The sequence below is a fragment of the Pinus tabuliformis genome, chromosome 7, assembly GCF_031772625.1.
Source record: "Pinus tabuliformis cultivar Carrire ecotype Pingquan chromosome 7, CPIR1, whole genome shotgun sequence".
Lineage (NCBI taxonomy): Eukaryota > Viridiplantae > Streptophyta > Pinopsida > Pinales > Pinaceae > Pinus > Pinus tabuliformis.
This window is the reverse complement of record NC_142293.1, coordinates 1,653,599,206-1,653,614,763: the sequence shown is the minus strand read 5'-3', so window position 1 is coordinate 1,653,614,763 and position 15,558 is coordinate 1,653,599,206. Positions and strand designations below refer to the sequence as shown.

Here is a 15,558-nt window from a genome sequence, read left to right as displayed (position 1 = left end):
TACTACCCCACCTGTCCTATCCCCCAACCTTCGGGTTTACTATCCCCCTGCTCCCTCCCTTCCTTTCCCCCTCTCCCTTCCTCCTCGCCCTCCCCCTCGGTTAACTCATCACCGAGGTATGCCACCCGCTCGTCTTCTAAGCGTCTGGAAGCGGACGTTGTTGGGCTGACTGTGGAGCCTCATTTCCTCTCACCCAAGCAAGGTAGAGGCCGCCCCCCAAAATTAAAAAAGGCAAAGGATCAAGCTGGGGTTGATGTCATCCAGGGCAAACAACAAACCATTGACTGGGTACTTAGAGCATCGGCTACCCTCCCCCACCCCCCTCCATGAAAATTATATCCTTCAACTGCAGAGGGTTGGCCAGCCCTGAGAAAAAACTGGCCCTGAAGAGACTCTTATTCTCGGATCCGGTAGATATAATTTTCCTGCAAGAAACTTTATGTAAAGCTGACTTGGCTACATCCATTCTGAGCACATGGCTGCCAGGATGGACTTTCTCCGCCTTGGATGTCTCTGGACATTCGGGGGGATTAGCCATCGGTTTCAAAAACACTTCCATCAAACTGAAGAACATATGGGGTGGTTTGGGCTACCTGGGGGCAGATGTCTATTCAATGGAACTAGAGGAGGATCTTCGTATCCTCAATGTTTACGGACCCTGCACAAACAGGGAGCAATATTGGAGCAAGCTTATCAACTCCCCCCTCCTTTTAGCTGAGAACACAATTCTTGGGGGAGATTTGAATTTCTCTAAGGGTCATGCTGAATCTTGGGGACATCAGGGGCAGATTGATCCGCTTTCGGACTTCTTTGAGCACCTGCTGGAGGACCACCACTGGATAGATATCCCATCGGCAAAGCTTCAGTATACATGGAAGAATAACAGAGTGGGGGAATACAGCCTTGCCAGAAGATTGGATCGTTTTATTATTAAGGAGGCTTTCCACTGCAATCATCCCTGATCCAGGCAATGGGTGGGAAGTGGGGGCATATCGGACCACAGGCCGATATACTTTGAAATTGGAACAAGACTACAGAACAGCAAGGCCCCGTTCAAGTTCAACTCCTCCTGGCTTCAGGATCCTGGATATATTACTCTAATATCTGATTATTGGAGATCACATCCCTTGCTGGATGATGCTGACCCGATCCCTTGCTTTATAAAGAACCTCTCTGAAATCAAGGTTCTCTCCAGGAAATGGGCGCACCAAAAGAGGCTCCAAGATGACCAGACGATCTCTCTAGCTGAACAAGCTATTGCTGATCTCGAATCCCTATCTTCGGGCACCTTCATCACCCCGGAACAAAAATCTTCTTATGAAGGTCTCATCAGCTAGAGATCACAAATTCTAAGAGACCGTGAAGCCAGCTGGAGACTTAGGAGCAGAGCTATATGGCTAAAAGAAGGGGATGAGAACACCAAATTTTTTCATCGCTTCGCAAATGGACGGAAAGCGATCAATACAATTTGGGAACTGCAAGATGAACAGGGCCACAGGATCAACAAATCTAGGGAACTTGCTTTTCTAGCCTCCTCCCACTTCAGGAATATATATAAAGCCCCAAGGGAAGCAAATTTGCTAGAAATCATGAGAGTAGCTGAGCTTTTCCCTAGATTTGTGGATGAAGAGGACGCTGCTGAGCTCACTAGAGAAATCACAATGGAGGAGATGGAAGCTACCATGAGGGGATTTCAGAGGGACAAAAGCCCGGGCCCTGATGGATGGCCCATTGAGTTCTACTTAGCTTTCTTTGAGCTTATCGGTCCGGACCTCCTCAAAGTAATCAATCAGTGCTGCCACTCAGGCATTCCTCCGGCCATCAAATCCACTTTCATTGCCCTGATCCCTAAATCAGATAAGCCTACCTCTTTCAATGACTTCCGGCCTATCTCGCTCTGCAACTGCCTCTATAAGATCTGGGCCAAAATTCTAGCTAACAGACTCCGACCCATCCTCTCGACCCACATATCCCCTGAACAATTCGCCTTTCTTCATCGCCGCCAGATTCATGAAGCTATAGGCACCGCTCAGGAACTTCTTCATTCGATGCATGTTAAGCGCTTGAAAGGTATGATCCTTAAAGTTGACCTATCCAAAGCCTTTGATAGGGTAAATCACCTCTATATCCGCATGCTCCTCACCCACCTGGGTTTCCCCTTCATCTACATCAAATGGATAATGAGTTGCATCTCAGAGGTCTCGTACAGTGTCCTTCTCAATGGGTCCCCCACTCCTATCTTTACAGCTGAGAGAGGCCTTCGCCAGGGATGTCCCTTATCCCCCCTTCTTTTCCTTCTCATCATGGAAGGGCTTAGCAGATTGATAGCATCAGAACACAGTAGGGGAAGGATAAAAGGGATCAAAATCACTGATAACTGTTCTCTCACACATCTGTTGTTTGTGGACGATGTGCTTATTTTCCTAAATGGTAGCTTGGCCGACTCCTCTGCTTTACGACATGTTTTTGATCTCTTCCAGAAGGCCACGGGAATGATTATCAACATCCAAAAATCGACTCTCACTGTTACTGGTTGCTCTGCCAATGAGATAAGTTTCACGAAAACCCGCTTCCCTTTTCAAATTCATCAGATGGAGGCAGGACTAAAATACCTGGGCTTCCGGGTAAAGCATGGGGGATATAAAATTGCAGACTGGACTTGGCTCATAGCCAAGGTGGAGAAAAGATTAATGTATGGTACAACAGATATCTTACCAGGGCTGGGAGACTCACTCTCATAAAAGCTGTCCTGGAGGCTACACCAGTGTACTGGATGTCGCTGGCTTGGATCCCCAGAGGTATTTTAAACCGCCTACAAAGGATCTGCTGTGGTTTTCTATGGAAAGGAAATAAACAAGGAAACCTTTTCGCCTGGGTCAAATGGGATACTATAGCAAGGCCAAAAAAATGGGGAGGATGGGGCATCAAAAGACTCGATCTCTTCTCAAAAGCTCTGGCAGCAAAACTAGGTTGGCAGCTGCTCACAACCAACAGCCTTTGGAAAAGGGTTGTAGAGGATAAATATATAGCCCCGGAGAGTATACACAGCTGGATCCGCAGGGAACAAAGAGAACAGGGAAGCCACTCTAACATCTGGAGAGCGGTCATCACTTCCCTCCCTCTCATTCGGGACGACTTAACTTGGCGGATTCATCAAGGGAATTCAGTCCGCATAGGCATCGACCCTTGGATTGGATGTGGCAACACCCATCAGATCACAGCACAGTTAAGGGAACATCTGACGGAACAGGGCATCACACATATTGCACATATAGCTGATAATGCAAATTCCAGCTTATTCCAACAAGCCTGGAAATCTGCTCTAGTCCTACACATACCGGATCAGTGGAGGACTGAATGGGAGAACTACATTGATGCGCTTTGCCAAGCACGCATCAGAATTACAGAGGAGGATGATGTGTTGGTATGGGCTCATGCAAAAAATGGTGCATACACTCCGAAGGAAGGGTACCTGCAGCTTATGAATCAACACCAGCCTGAACATCCACAGCAGTGGTGGAAGGCCATCTGGCAGCTCAAAGCAGCCCCCAGGACCCGAATGCTCATGTGGGCCATCCTATTCAACAAAATACCTACTGGATCCAATCTGAAGAAAAGGTCTTTCCATGGACCTTTCTGGTGCCACTTATGTAGGAACAGTGATGAAGACACAGAACATCTTTTCTTACATTGCCCTGTGGTAATGGAACAATGGTCCCTCATCACCTCTTGTCTCCCCTCCCCCCACAGATGGCACGGACAAACCATCATGGAAGCCTGGATGCACTGGTTTGAACACCACTCGGGCAAGGCTAGGAACATCCCTCTCCTTATGTGCTGGTCTATCTGGATGGCGCGCAATCGCTCCATTTTCGACCAAAAGCTCCCATCCTAGCCCACCATCAGAGCACACATCATGGCTGATTATGCACTCCTCCCGGACGACCCTCCCTCGGCCCCGCCCCGAACCATCTCCCCCGAGCACATTGACAAATCCTACCCCTGGGCCTATTTTGATGGCTCAGCCCAAGCCATTGGCTGTGGCGGGGGCGCACTTCTCTACTTCCGGGAAACCCACTGTTTCAAATTACAGATGTTCTTGGGAAGAGGCACTAACAATTTCGCTGAGCTCTCCACAGCCATGAACCTGATTCATTTTGCACTAGAGAAACATTGCACAAAACTACAATTATTTGGAGATTCTCAAATAGTTTGTAATTGGCTCAACAGAAAATCTAATTGCAATGTTTATTCTTTACATCACCTGCTGGAGGAATCACACAGGCTAATTGCTGCTTTTGAAAAATTTGATTGTAAACATATATACAGGGAGCGCAACTCAGGGGCAGACCAACTGTCCAAGCAAGCAGCGCAAAGGCAAGAGGAAGATTGGCTACCATCTACCGCTACCATCATAGGCCTTTTATAGACCTACGAGCTCAAAGAGAAAACTTTCAGTAGATCGGCACCATCCTTCTATTTACTTTTTGTTTTTTTCTCTTACACGGTGTTCATGAACACCATAGTTATTATACAGCAACATGCTTTTATATTATCAGTTTTAGGACTTCACGGTTGACACAGGCTGGAACTTTTATTAGCTTTTTTGGTTATTTTGCTCTGCTGAACATGCGCGGAGATATGGGTATTTACAGAACTTGGATCTCCCTGCGTGGAGGAAAAGATAAGTTTTCTTTTTTGGTTTTTCCTTTTGGCACAGAACATATGGATGAATATACATGGTACTGTATGTATATACTATGTTTCTGAACAGAGAGGGAGACGGCCTCACTTGGTATATGTTATCACATCTACAAAATGTAACTTTCTATTGACTAATGGAAATTACGACTTTTTTCTACGTGAAAAAAAAAATAATATATTAAGAAATTTATAATCATCTAATTGTGAAAATAATATACTCCATGTGACATAATATTATCACTATTCAAAATATCCAAATAAAAAAAAAAAAACACAAAACAAAACAAAACAAAACAAAACCAATATAATTATACTTTGTGAAGTTATATCTATATATTATTTATTTTTAATAATAAATACTAAAATTTAATTTTCATTGTAAAAATACTTTTTACACTTAAATTTTTTTAATTATTTTTAATTAAAAAAGATAAAATTCAAATTTATTTATTTCTTTTTTTATTAAAAATAATAATACTCAGTCTTAAACTGAAAATTAATTTTTAATATTAAAATTTAAGATATAATTTTAATCAATCGGATGGAATCATTGTTTCTCCGTATGCGATTACTTTCAGTGATCCTCGCTTTTATAACTCTTATAACTCTTGAAATGAGTATTTACCCCATGTTGGGAAGACTCAAATTCATTGTTTATCCATACATTTTTAAAATTTCTAAAATGAATTACTCAAATTCATGGTTTATTCATACATTTTTAGAACTTCTAAAATGAGTAAATTCACTAAATTTATGGGAGATAATCAAATTAACCTTGTACCATGGACACAATTATTCTATGATAAATTTATAAAATAATATTAAATTGCTTCTTTTTTTTTAATTCCAGCAATAACTATCAACCACAAATTGTCCACGCCAATATTTAGTGGCTCTATTACAACGAGGGCAAGCATGCGGGGGCCGGTGACAACAAACAAAATCACAGAAAAGCTTACGAGCATCTTGGAAACCCAATGGAAGTGGCAGTCCTCGATTGGACTGTGGTGCAGTTTTCTGTACTACAATCCACACAATACATGACACACCATAGTTATCAATTTCGGGCGAATTGACCTAAAAAAATCCGAATATTGGTTTGTATTCGTCTGTTAATTCGTAAAATTCAATAAATAGGGTATGGGTTTTGGTTTACAACCTGGGGAAAAATAGAAATTTCAATATTACAAAATTTGGTAAGAAGATACGATAAAAAACCAGAAATTTCTATATTACACCATTTGAAACGAAAATATGGTAAAAAGAAAGGAAATTTTTATATTACAAAATTTGAAATTAAGTTAAATTTTATATTTAAAATATGTAAAAATATTTAAGACAAATTTCTAGTATATTAACCAATCTTTGAAGATAGCCAAACTTCTATATTACAAAATTTGAAATGAAGGTAAATTCTATATTTAAAAACATGTAAAAAAAATCTAAAACACACTTCTAGCATATCGATAAATGTTGGAGGATAGAGATGATTAGTGTTGTAGCTGAATTATTATTGTTATGGAATTCAAATTCAAACGGAGGTTCTTTTTTACAGTTTATAATAAAAAATTATTTTGTTAATATTAGTCTTTATGATTGTTGAATAAATTTGGTTTCAATAGAGATTAGTTAAACGAAGTTGATGTTTTTAATTTGTTTAGAAAATTTGGTTTCAATAGAGATTAGTTGAATGAAGTTGAAGTTTTAAATTTGTTTAGAAAATCTGATGACTCTAGTACCAAATATTTATATAATTATCTAAACTTTGAATTTAATAATCTGATGTTTCATTGTATCTCAGTCTGGATTTATTATTTGATTTGAAATTTTGAACTAATGCATGCATTCTCTTTTCAGAAATAAAGATGCTTTTTACATTTTCAAAGTTTATATGGATTTGCTTAAGGAGAGAGGCATTAATTTCCTAGCATGTGGAGATTACTTGAAGCTTACTTTTAATATTTAAAATTCCATTTTTTAGGATTCTAGTTTTGAGTTTTCATTCCTAGATTCTATTTTATATGTTTTTTGCAATTTGTCCTTTATTTGTTTTTTATCATCCTAAATAAAAGGAGCTGTAATATCTTAAATAAGAGAGGTCATTGTTGGAGATAAGTAAACATGACTATTCTGGTAAGAAAATATTTAATGACTTTTCTTTTAAAAATTAGAATATAATAATTGTTATTTTGAATGTTAAGAATTTGAATATAATGATTGTTATTTTCAATTTTTAAATTTATTAAAAAATAAGTGTTTATATAATATACACTCTCTTTCCGTATTAAATTTTAGAGGGTCAAATTTTTTTCCTTATCTTAAAATTAGAATTGGGTAACTATGTGACAAACAAACATACATTTAGCTTAAGGACCAGTCTGGTAAAACCACTTATTGCAATTATAGACATAGCAGAAAGGGTGTGTGAGAGACGATATTCTCCATTACCAGAGCTTAGTCACAGTTATCCGAGTCTGCCATGGTGTATTTCACGTGGCTACCCCTATGAGAAATAATCTCGTAAGGAGAGCAAGAAGTTCACATTCATGCTGTAGCGTTGAGAACCAACGCAAAGATCCAAAGGCCACTCCAGAGCTAACCAAAGAAAGATAAAGGTTGTGCACCCCTCTATCGTCATGGTCGGTGTGCTCTACCCATCTGACCTGTTATATACAATTAACGAGTCAGACATCTGTATGAAAGAAAGCATGGATATTAATGCCATAACATGCAAATCGTGTATGAGAAATTACAATCGCACAATTGCCAGGGAGGTATTGAATTATTAAACCCGATGGCTGATTCTTGCAATTCACCGGAATTTAATTCTGCACTAAACCGTCAGCAGAAACATCTACCACGACCCAGACTCCTGCAACAAGCTGCTGGTAGAACCTTAAGAAACGAAACTCTCAGACCAGACCAAGCGGTGAGAAAACGTGGAGCTCCATATATATCTGTTGTGACATTGGGTATTTCTAATGACACTCTAGAAATAAAGACGACACTGTATAACCAAAGCTACCCAAGAATAAATGAAAACAAAGCACCCCCAACATACAATTGTCATAATATTCACAATCAGAATCCATCCAAAAATATTTTAACTGAAAAACGAGGTAATATGTTGCATTGCAAAATCAGTGTAAATAAATATATAAGCTTTTTGGCAAAGCAATGGATAACCATGCATTTTTTAGAAATGGAAGAGCATATGGCATATAGGTCTTTTCCTTTGGGAATTTGAGTTTCAAAGATAGAAAAAAAAAAATATTCATAATGAAAAAAATTGTAGCTTTTTTCACCTGTTATTTCATTTTAATTTTTCTCAATTTAATTTTTTAATATAATATAGATAGCATTGATTTTATATATATATATATATATATAATAATTTAAGAAAATTATAAAACATGTAAAAGAAAATGCAAAGAGCATGTATTATTAAACTTTAAATCTAATTAAATGTAATAATATAAATTTATAAATAATATTATCCAGAACTAATATAGATATTAACTCCATATCTCTTCCAAGTTTTGAAATGAATTAAATTTTTAGGCAAACTTTTCCAAAAGTTTTTCACTTAAAAAAAATTGCTTCCCTTTTGGTGCTTGATAGATCTAAAGCTAAAATAAATTTATGTAGGTTATCTTCTAATTATCTTATGACTTAGTGTGTGATAATTGTTGGAATTATTAACTTTTACTTGTCTTTGAGACTAGAGGCTCATTCTATAGCTGAGATATGTAATTTTGTCTGTGCTCAACATGGAGTTGACATGTCTCACTTTTAAAATAAAAATAAAATATTATTTAAATTAAAAAATAATGTGGCTATAATCAAAATAAAAAACAAATATATGACTAGCAAAACCACATTAATAAATGTGGTTGATAAACCTGGATACATATCAAACACATATATCAATAATCAATAATATTAGTATTAATGTTATTATCAATAATATTAATATAATATAAAAACCATATTAATAATAATTACTATTATATTAAATAATAATAATTAAAAGTAATAATAAAGAAAGAAAGACAATAACAACAACTAAATTAAAAATCATTTAATAAATAATAATAAAGTAATTATGAAAAAAATAAAAATCAAACAACAATTTAAATGTGGTTGATACGAAATTCAACTTTAAACGCTCCACCAGAACACAATTATTAAACTCTAGCTTCTTCCAAAACACACCGAGACCAATGACAAAAGTTGCACTAATTCAAATCAATAGGATAATAATCACGACCATTCATGCTTTCCAACCAATCCATTTTCGCACGATCTTTCATTTTTGCATAACGTTCAAAGGAAAAAGGCGGTGAAATCCGTAAACCATCTATTGATTTCACTCTTGATATAGTTGTAAATCTCAAACCCTGCCTCTCTCTGTTTCCAATATTTACAATGGCTCATTACAAGGGAATAATATTAAACCCAAGGGATAAATATCATAAACCCAAGGTATAACAACCCTAAGATAGATATTATAAACACTAAAATAAACATGGTTGACCATGATTTACTGATGAGAATGAGATTAACTCAAACACATTACAGAGAAACACATAAATCACACATAAAAACCAGAGACACAATATTGACGTAAAAAGGCTGAAGCCTTATGTATTCTCTCTCACTCTCATTCTTACACCACTAAAAATTGAATATAGTGTTACAAATAAATAGATGAGAGATAGTGTTCTTAAGATAGTGCGTGCTATCTTAGAAACCTTTGGTTGAGATAATTTCTCCTTTGGTTGAGATAATTTCTCACCAGACACGCCAATATAGGAGTTACCTAAACTAACTCCTATCTTAGAGGAACAACCCAAGAGTTAGGCACAAATTCCTAACTTGGAATATTTAATTAATTAATTTATTTTTGGATTTATTATTGTTTTATGAGAGAGTCTAACATTCCCCCCCTCAATGATAAATCCAAAAACGAGAACCATCTTCCAAGTTCTCATGTTGATCCTCAAAAACATTGCCTGAAAAAACCGCCAAAAACTGGATGCTGGAAAAAAACTCAAATCTGAAGAGAACATGAATCAGCTGCATGCTTGATTCATCTCTGAAGGACGCTTGACAACTCCATCATGTGCCAAGCCGCAAAAGGATCCAACTGTCCTTTGCTTGAAAACAGCATCCGGTGTCCACTGACACAATTTGATGATGATTGCCCACTGGCTAAAGATGTCGAAAAACAACTCAATGTTGCTTTTGCTATGATGAAAGCTGCTCACTGCTGCTTTGGCTGTCGATCACCCACTAGCGAATTTGCTGATGCTCACTGCTGATGAAAAATGCCCACTGGCTGATGAAGATGCCCACTGGCTGCATCGCTGATGTTGTCGAGACTTTCAGTCTGACAACCACTTGTCAATTTCATTGACATTTTCCCCCCTTTGTTAGCTGAAAGGAGAGACAATCTGCTCCAAAATATATTTGAACTCCCCCCCTTCAGGTGTAGGAGAGTTTCACTGTTGTACTCCCTCATTCAACTGCATGAGAGTACCATCATTTGTTCACTGCTGGCTGCACTATGTAAGATTGTAGTCGGTTGTAGAACTGAGACAACCGTTTGACTGTGGATGACCATTCCCAAGGATCAATCCATTCATAATGTATCTTCAATCTGCCAGATTTTTGTTGGTTGCGACATTTTGCGGAGGAATGATTGGGCTTGCCACAATGGCAACACGGATGGAGATCAAAACACTGATCTTCCATATGACCAGTTCTTTGACAATGAGAACACTTTGGTTGGACATCAACTTCACGTTGCGTGCAATTCTGTTTGTCTACAACTTTCTCAGAACCTGCTGAGGTGAGTGGTTCAAGAAATCCTGCACTCACAAACTTAATTGGCTTGGAATAATCTGGGATTTGTAAGTTGGTGTCATCAGGGACATATCCTAAGCCACGTCTATTCTTGTTATTTTGAATTTCTTCCCAAGGCTTGATGATGGGTTTGGAAGAAATTTGAATTTGATCATGAACAACTTCGACACTTGAAGTAGTTGGGATGAATGACTTATCATCTGGATGGTTCAAAGACTTGAAAGTATCACTCTTTTCTTTCAATTCATTCCTTTGAAGTTGGGACTCAAGCTGAAGAAACTCAATGGTTTCATGCGTGTGCTGTAGATGCCGTGAAATATCAGCAAGAGTTTCTTTGCTGACGTGCACCATGTCTTCATCACTGGAGATCATCAAACTGTGAAGAATGTTTAATAACTGAATATGCTGCGCCATATGAACTTGCTCCCTTGAAGTCAGGCTCTCTTGTCGTAGATGTCGTGCTTTGAACTGTTTCACTTTACTTAAATGACAGGCTCGCTTTGACTGGCACGCTCGCTTGATGACGATTGCGTTTGTGTGAACGAACACTTGAATGAATAACCACGCTCGCTTGATGACGATTGTGAACTTGTTTCTTATTTGCTTTAGAATTAAAATTCGTACATTCAATAGAGTCTGCTTAAAGAAAGGGTGTCGAACACTGTCGATCAAATCAAAACGTGGGTGTCGGTTTCAACCGAGAATGCACCCGTACAAGGCAATGTAATTGGAATTTGATTCACAAGTTCTTAAATTTGTTGGCAAGAATGTTGATGTAGACTTTGCTTTGAAATACTGGAGTTTGCAGATTCTTGAACTTGATTGTATTGAGTGAATTTATTTGTTGAGCTAGAATGCCGATGTTGAAAACTGTGATGAGGTGTTGTATGTGTGGAGCTTAATTATCCTTCCTTGAAGCTACTTCGTTACATGTGTTGTGCTTGCTTGTATTGAACTTTATGTGTGTGGTAAATGCGATCATTTATGTGTCAAAACTAGACACAAATCATAAGCAACAACATGAAGGCATAAAACACATGCGCCATCAAACACACATAGTGTACCTTAGATCCCCTTATTCAATTTCGGGCGGATCTAGGACACAAACACCACAAAAAAATGTTTTATTAAATAGTGAATTACATCAACCTTCACCTTCTCAAGCAATGAGAATGTCACACTTGCAAACTTTTGTCTTCAAAAAACTACCCCACCCTTCCAGAAATAAAAATATTCACTTCTCTCTTATAACTCCAAAATTACAAAATATTAGCCTTATTTCTCCATTACAAATAAATGATTTTATCCACTCCTTATCTCTCCTAAAAATCACTCATTTAAAAAATATACCTTATTATTTCACTCACTTATCACTCAAAAATAAAAACACACCTTATCCCTCCATTACAAAAAAGATCCCTTGATTTTTAATATGCTACGTTTTAAAAAATATATACATAATTCCCCTTATTGCTCAATAAAATCACTTCAAGCCTCTCAAAAAATCACGTCTCCCTAAAAAACTTATCACTCCAAACCCACACTCTTTCATAAATTATACACCCTTTTTTTTTTAATACGCCACTTTGGTTGTATTTATAAAGGGTCTTCCATTATGAAAAAACATAAAAATGAATTTATAAAATTATTGACTTTTCCATAAAAGAGTTGAGTAAAGTTTATGGAATGAAGATTGCACTTTGACCAACATCCACTCACCAACACACGTACTCCAACACAGTCGTATCTCCATTGCTCCTTCACGCAAGTTTAAATGTATTAAACTTCGGCTGCTCTTTGTAAACAGGGTCCCATAGCGAAGAAAAAAACAAAAATCTGACTCAGCTCCGGATCTAATCGGTGAATTGAACTTCAAGTCAGCACCAGGCTTTTCAATCACGCAATCTCCACGTACAGCATGTAGAAATACAGTGACTTCCTCCAGAAGAGAATATCACTAATCGACAGAGGGCATGATCTCTTGAATTTTGATTTTTCTCCAACACGAGCTCCTCTTTGCAACTATCAAATGTGTCAGAGTTTCTAATATTCTCCGAATATGTGCCAAGATATCAACGAAACATGAAATTATCAAACAAAATAACCTCTGAAGAATTGAAACATCACTTCCCCATAAATACCAGAGATTTTACTCACCCTTATTCATAGCCATGAAAAGAGATATGCCGCTGTATAATTGAACTCAAAATCTGACTGCAATTCTATATGACTCCTGTCAACAGAATTTGTTTGTGAGGGCTAGAGTTTGTATAATGACGACAACCTCAATCTCTTCGGATTTCTATTCTATTCCCAGCTCAAGCTCAATCCCATGCCAGTCTGTGAATGGTGGGAAGGTAAGCTCTTCCTCATGGTTACATGTGGTCCGGGGCCAACCCTCGTCTGCTGCCGCCGCCAGTTCTGCCAATTCCGAAGAAATAGAAGGCTGAGTCCAGCAATCTGGGGAATCTGGTCCTTCAGGCATTGGTGATAACGATCACAGCAAGCCAGAGGATTTGGTGCAAGTCATAGGAGGAGAAGACTGCTGGCCTGCACTTCAGGATGCTCGGAATTCCCCCAAAACGTCATTGCCACAGAGATCATCCACACAGGTTGTGCCGCCTGCAGTACCTTTTAAAAAAGCAGCTGACAACACTAGTCCTAGACTTTCAAAGAACCCCGTTTTCAGTAATCACCATAAATTAGCTGGCAGACGTGGGAGTCCTAATGGGATCATGCCGCCATTTGGTTCTCCTTCGTTGCACACAGAATTTTTAACACTCAAGCTTTGTCACAGGGTCCCAATAATCAGAAGCTCTGATACCACATGATGAGAATGAGATTAACTCAAACACATTACAGAAAAACACATAAATCACACATAAAAACCAGAGACACAATATTGACGGAAAAAGGCTGAAGCCTTATGTATTCTCTCTCACTCTCATTCTTACACCACTAAAAATTGAATATAGTGTTACAAATAAATAGATGAGAGATAGTGTTCTTAAGATAGTGCGTGCTATCTTAGAAACCTTTGGTTGAGATAATTTCTCCTTTGGTTGAGATAATTTCTCACCAGACACACCAATATAGGAGTTACCTAAACTAACTCCTATCTTAGAGGAACAACCCAAGAGTTAGGCACAAATTCCTAACTTGGAATATTTAATTTATTTATTTATTTTTGGATTTATTATTGTTTTATGAGAGAGTCTAACATTTACAATCATTGATTTTCATACTAAGATGATATTTTTCACAGTGTGATGTTGGACCATGGTTAATTTTCATATTGAGACAATCTTTAACACATTGTAACATTGGATCATCGTTGGCCATGGATGACCATGATTGTAAAAGTAAGTGATTTACATTAAACCTGGGATTAATATTATAAACCCTATGAATAATCTTATACACTAGGAATATGAACCAAATAAACCAAAGGGATTGATATTATAAACTGAAAGGGAATAATAAACCCAAGGGATTAATTCTAAAACCCAAATGTATTATAAACCCAAGGGATTAATATTATAAATTTAAGGTATATAAACCCTAAAGGGATTGATATTATAAACCCAAGGGATTAATACTAAAATCCTAAGGGATTAAAAATCCAACGGATTGATAATATAAACCCAAGAGAATAATATTAAATCCAAGGGATTAATATCATAAACCCAAGGTATATAAACCATAAGTCAAATATTATAAACACAAGGGAATAATAAACCCAAGGGATTATAAACCCAAGAAAATAATATTAAACCCAAGGAATATAAACCCTAAGATAAATATTTGTCACAATGCGATGTTGGAATATGGTTGACCATGATTGACTTTCATATTAATACAACGTTTTTCACAATGTGACGTTGGACAATGGTTGACCATCATTAGCCATCGTTGACCTCCATATTGAGACAATATTTGTCATAATGCGACATTGGACCATGGTTAACCATGGATGACCATCATTGTGACAATGTGATGTTGGACCAAGAGATAGCCTTTGTCATAATGTGACCATGGTTAACCATGGTTGACCATGAATGAACCCAAAGGTATTATAAACCTAAGGGAATAATATTAAACCCAAGGTATTAAGATTATAAATGAAAAGTATATAAATCGTAAAGGGATTGATGTTATAAACCCAAGGTATTAATACTAAAAACCCAACAGAGTGATAATATAAATGCAAGGGAATAATATTAAACCCAAGAGATTATATTATAAACCAAAGGCATATAAAGCCTAAGATAAATATTATAAAACCAAGGCGATAATAGACCCAAGGGAATAATATTAAACCTAAGGGATAAATATTATAAACCCATGGAATATAAACCCTAAGATAAATATTATAAACCCTAACATAAATATTTGTCATAATGTGACGTTGGAATATGGTTGACCATGATTGATTTTCATATTGAGAGAAATAAACCCTAAAATAAACAAGGTTGACCATGATTTACCATCATTTATTTTCATACCAAGATGATGTTTGTCACAATATGACATTAGACCATGGTTGATTTTCATATTGAGATAATCCATTGAGGGAATTTTGAGGTCTAAAATGGGCAATGAAAATAAACTTTATAAGAACCAATAGGATTCAAGATGATGATGTCAACTATGGGGGATGATTCACCATTTTTGGAGTAAAAAGGTAAAAAGATTAAAAAATAATAAAATTAATTTTTCAACTCGTATTTTCATTTTATCTCCCTAAGTTTTGACTCAAATTTCAAGTGGGAGTACTCGTTGGAAGAAATAATTAATTCCACGTCCAAGGAGTGCCCATGTTGCATACTTTCGATGGACCCTACTATACGAAAAATGAGAAATACATAAATAAAAAAATGTGACTACAGTCATGTTTTTCATATATTTCTCATTTTTCATGTAGTAGGTTCCATAAAAAGTATGCAACATGGGTAATCCTTGGATGAGGAATAAAATTTTGCATCC

The 15,558-nt window shown here is 37.0% G+C and overlaps 1 protein-coding gene across 1 annotated transcript; it reads left to right on the top strand.

Moving 5' to 3' along the window:
* The first annotated feature begins 326 nt into the window (after positions 1-326).
* On the top strand, positions 327-962 carry LOC149254791 (uncharacterized). The gene has a single exon (XM_089454839.1). The coding sequence runs from the start codon at positions 327-329 to the stop codon at positions 960-962; it is 636 nt and encodes a 211-aa protein (XP_089310965.1).
* The last annotated feature ends 14,596 nt before the right edge of the window (positions 963-15,558 follow it).

Excerpts from the sequence above, each read along its gene's own strand:
- LOC149254791 (XM_089454839.1), top strand. The coding sequence starts at position 327 with ATGAAAATTATATCCTTCAACTGCAGAGGGTTGGCCAGCCCTGAGAAA.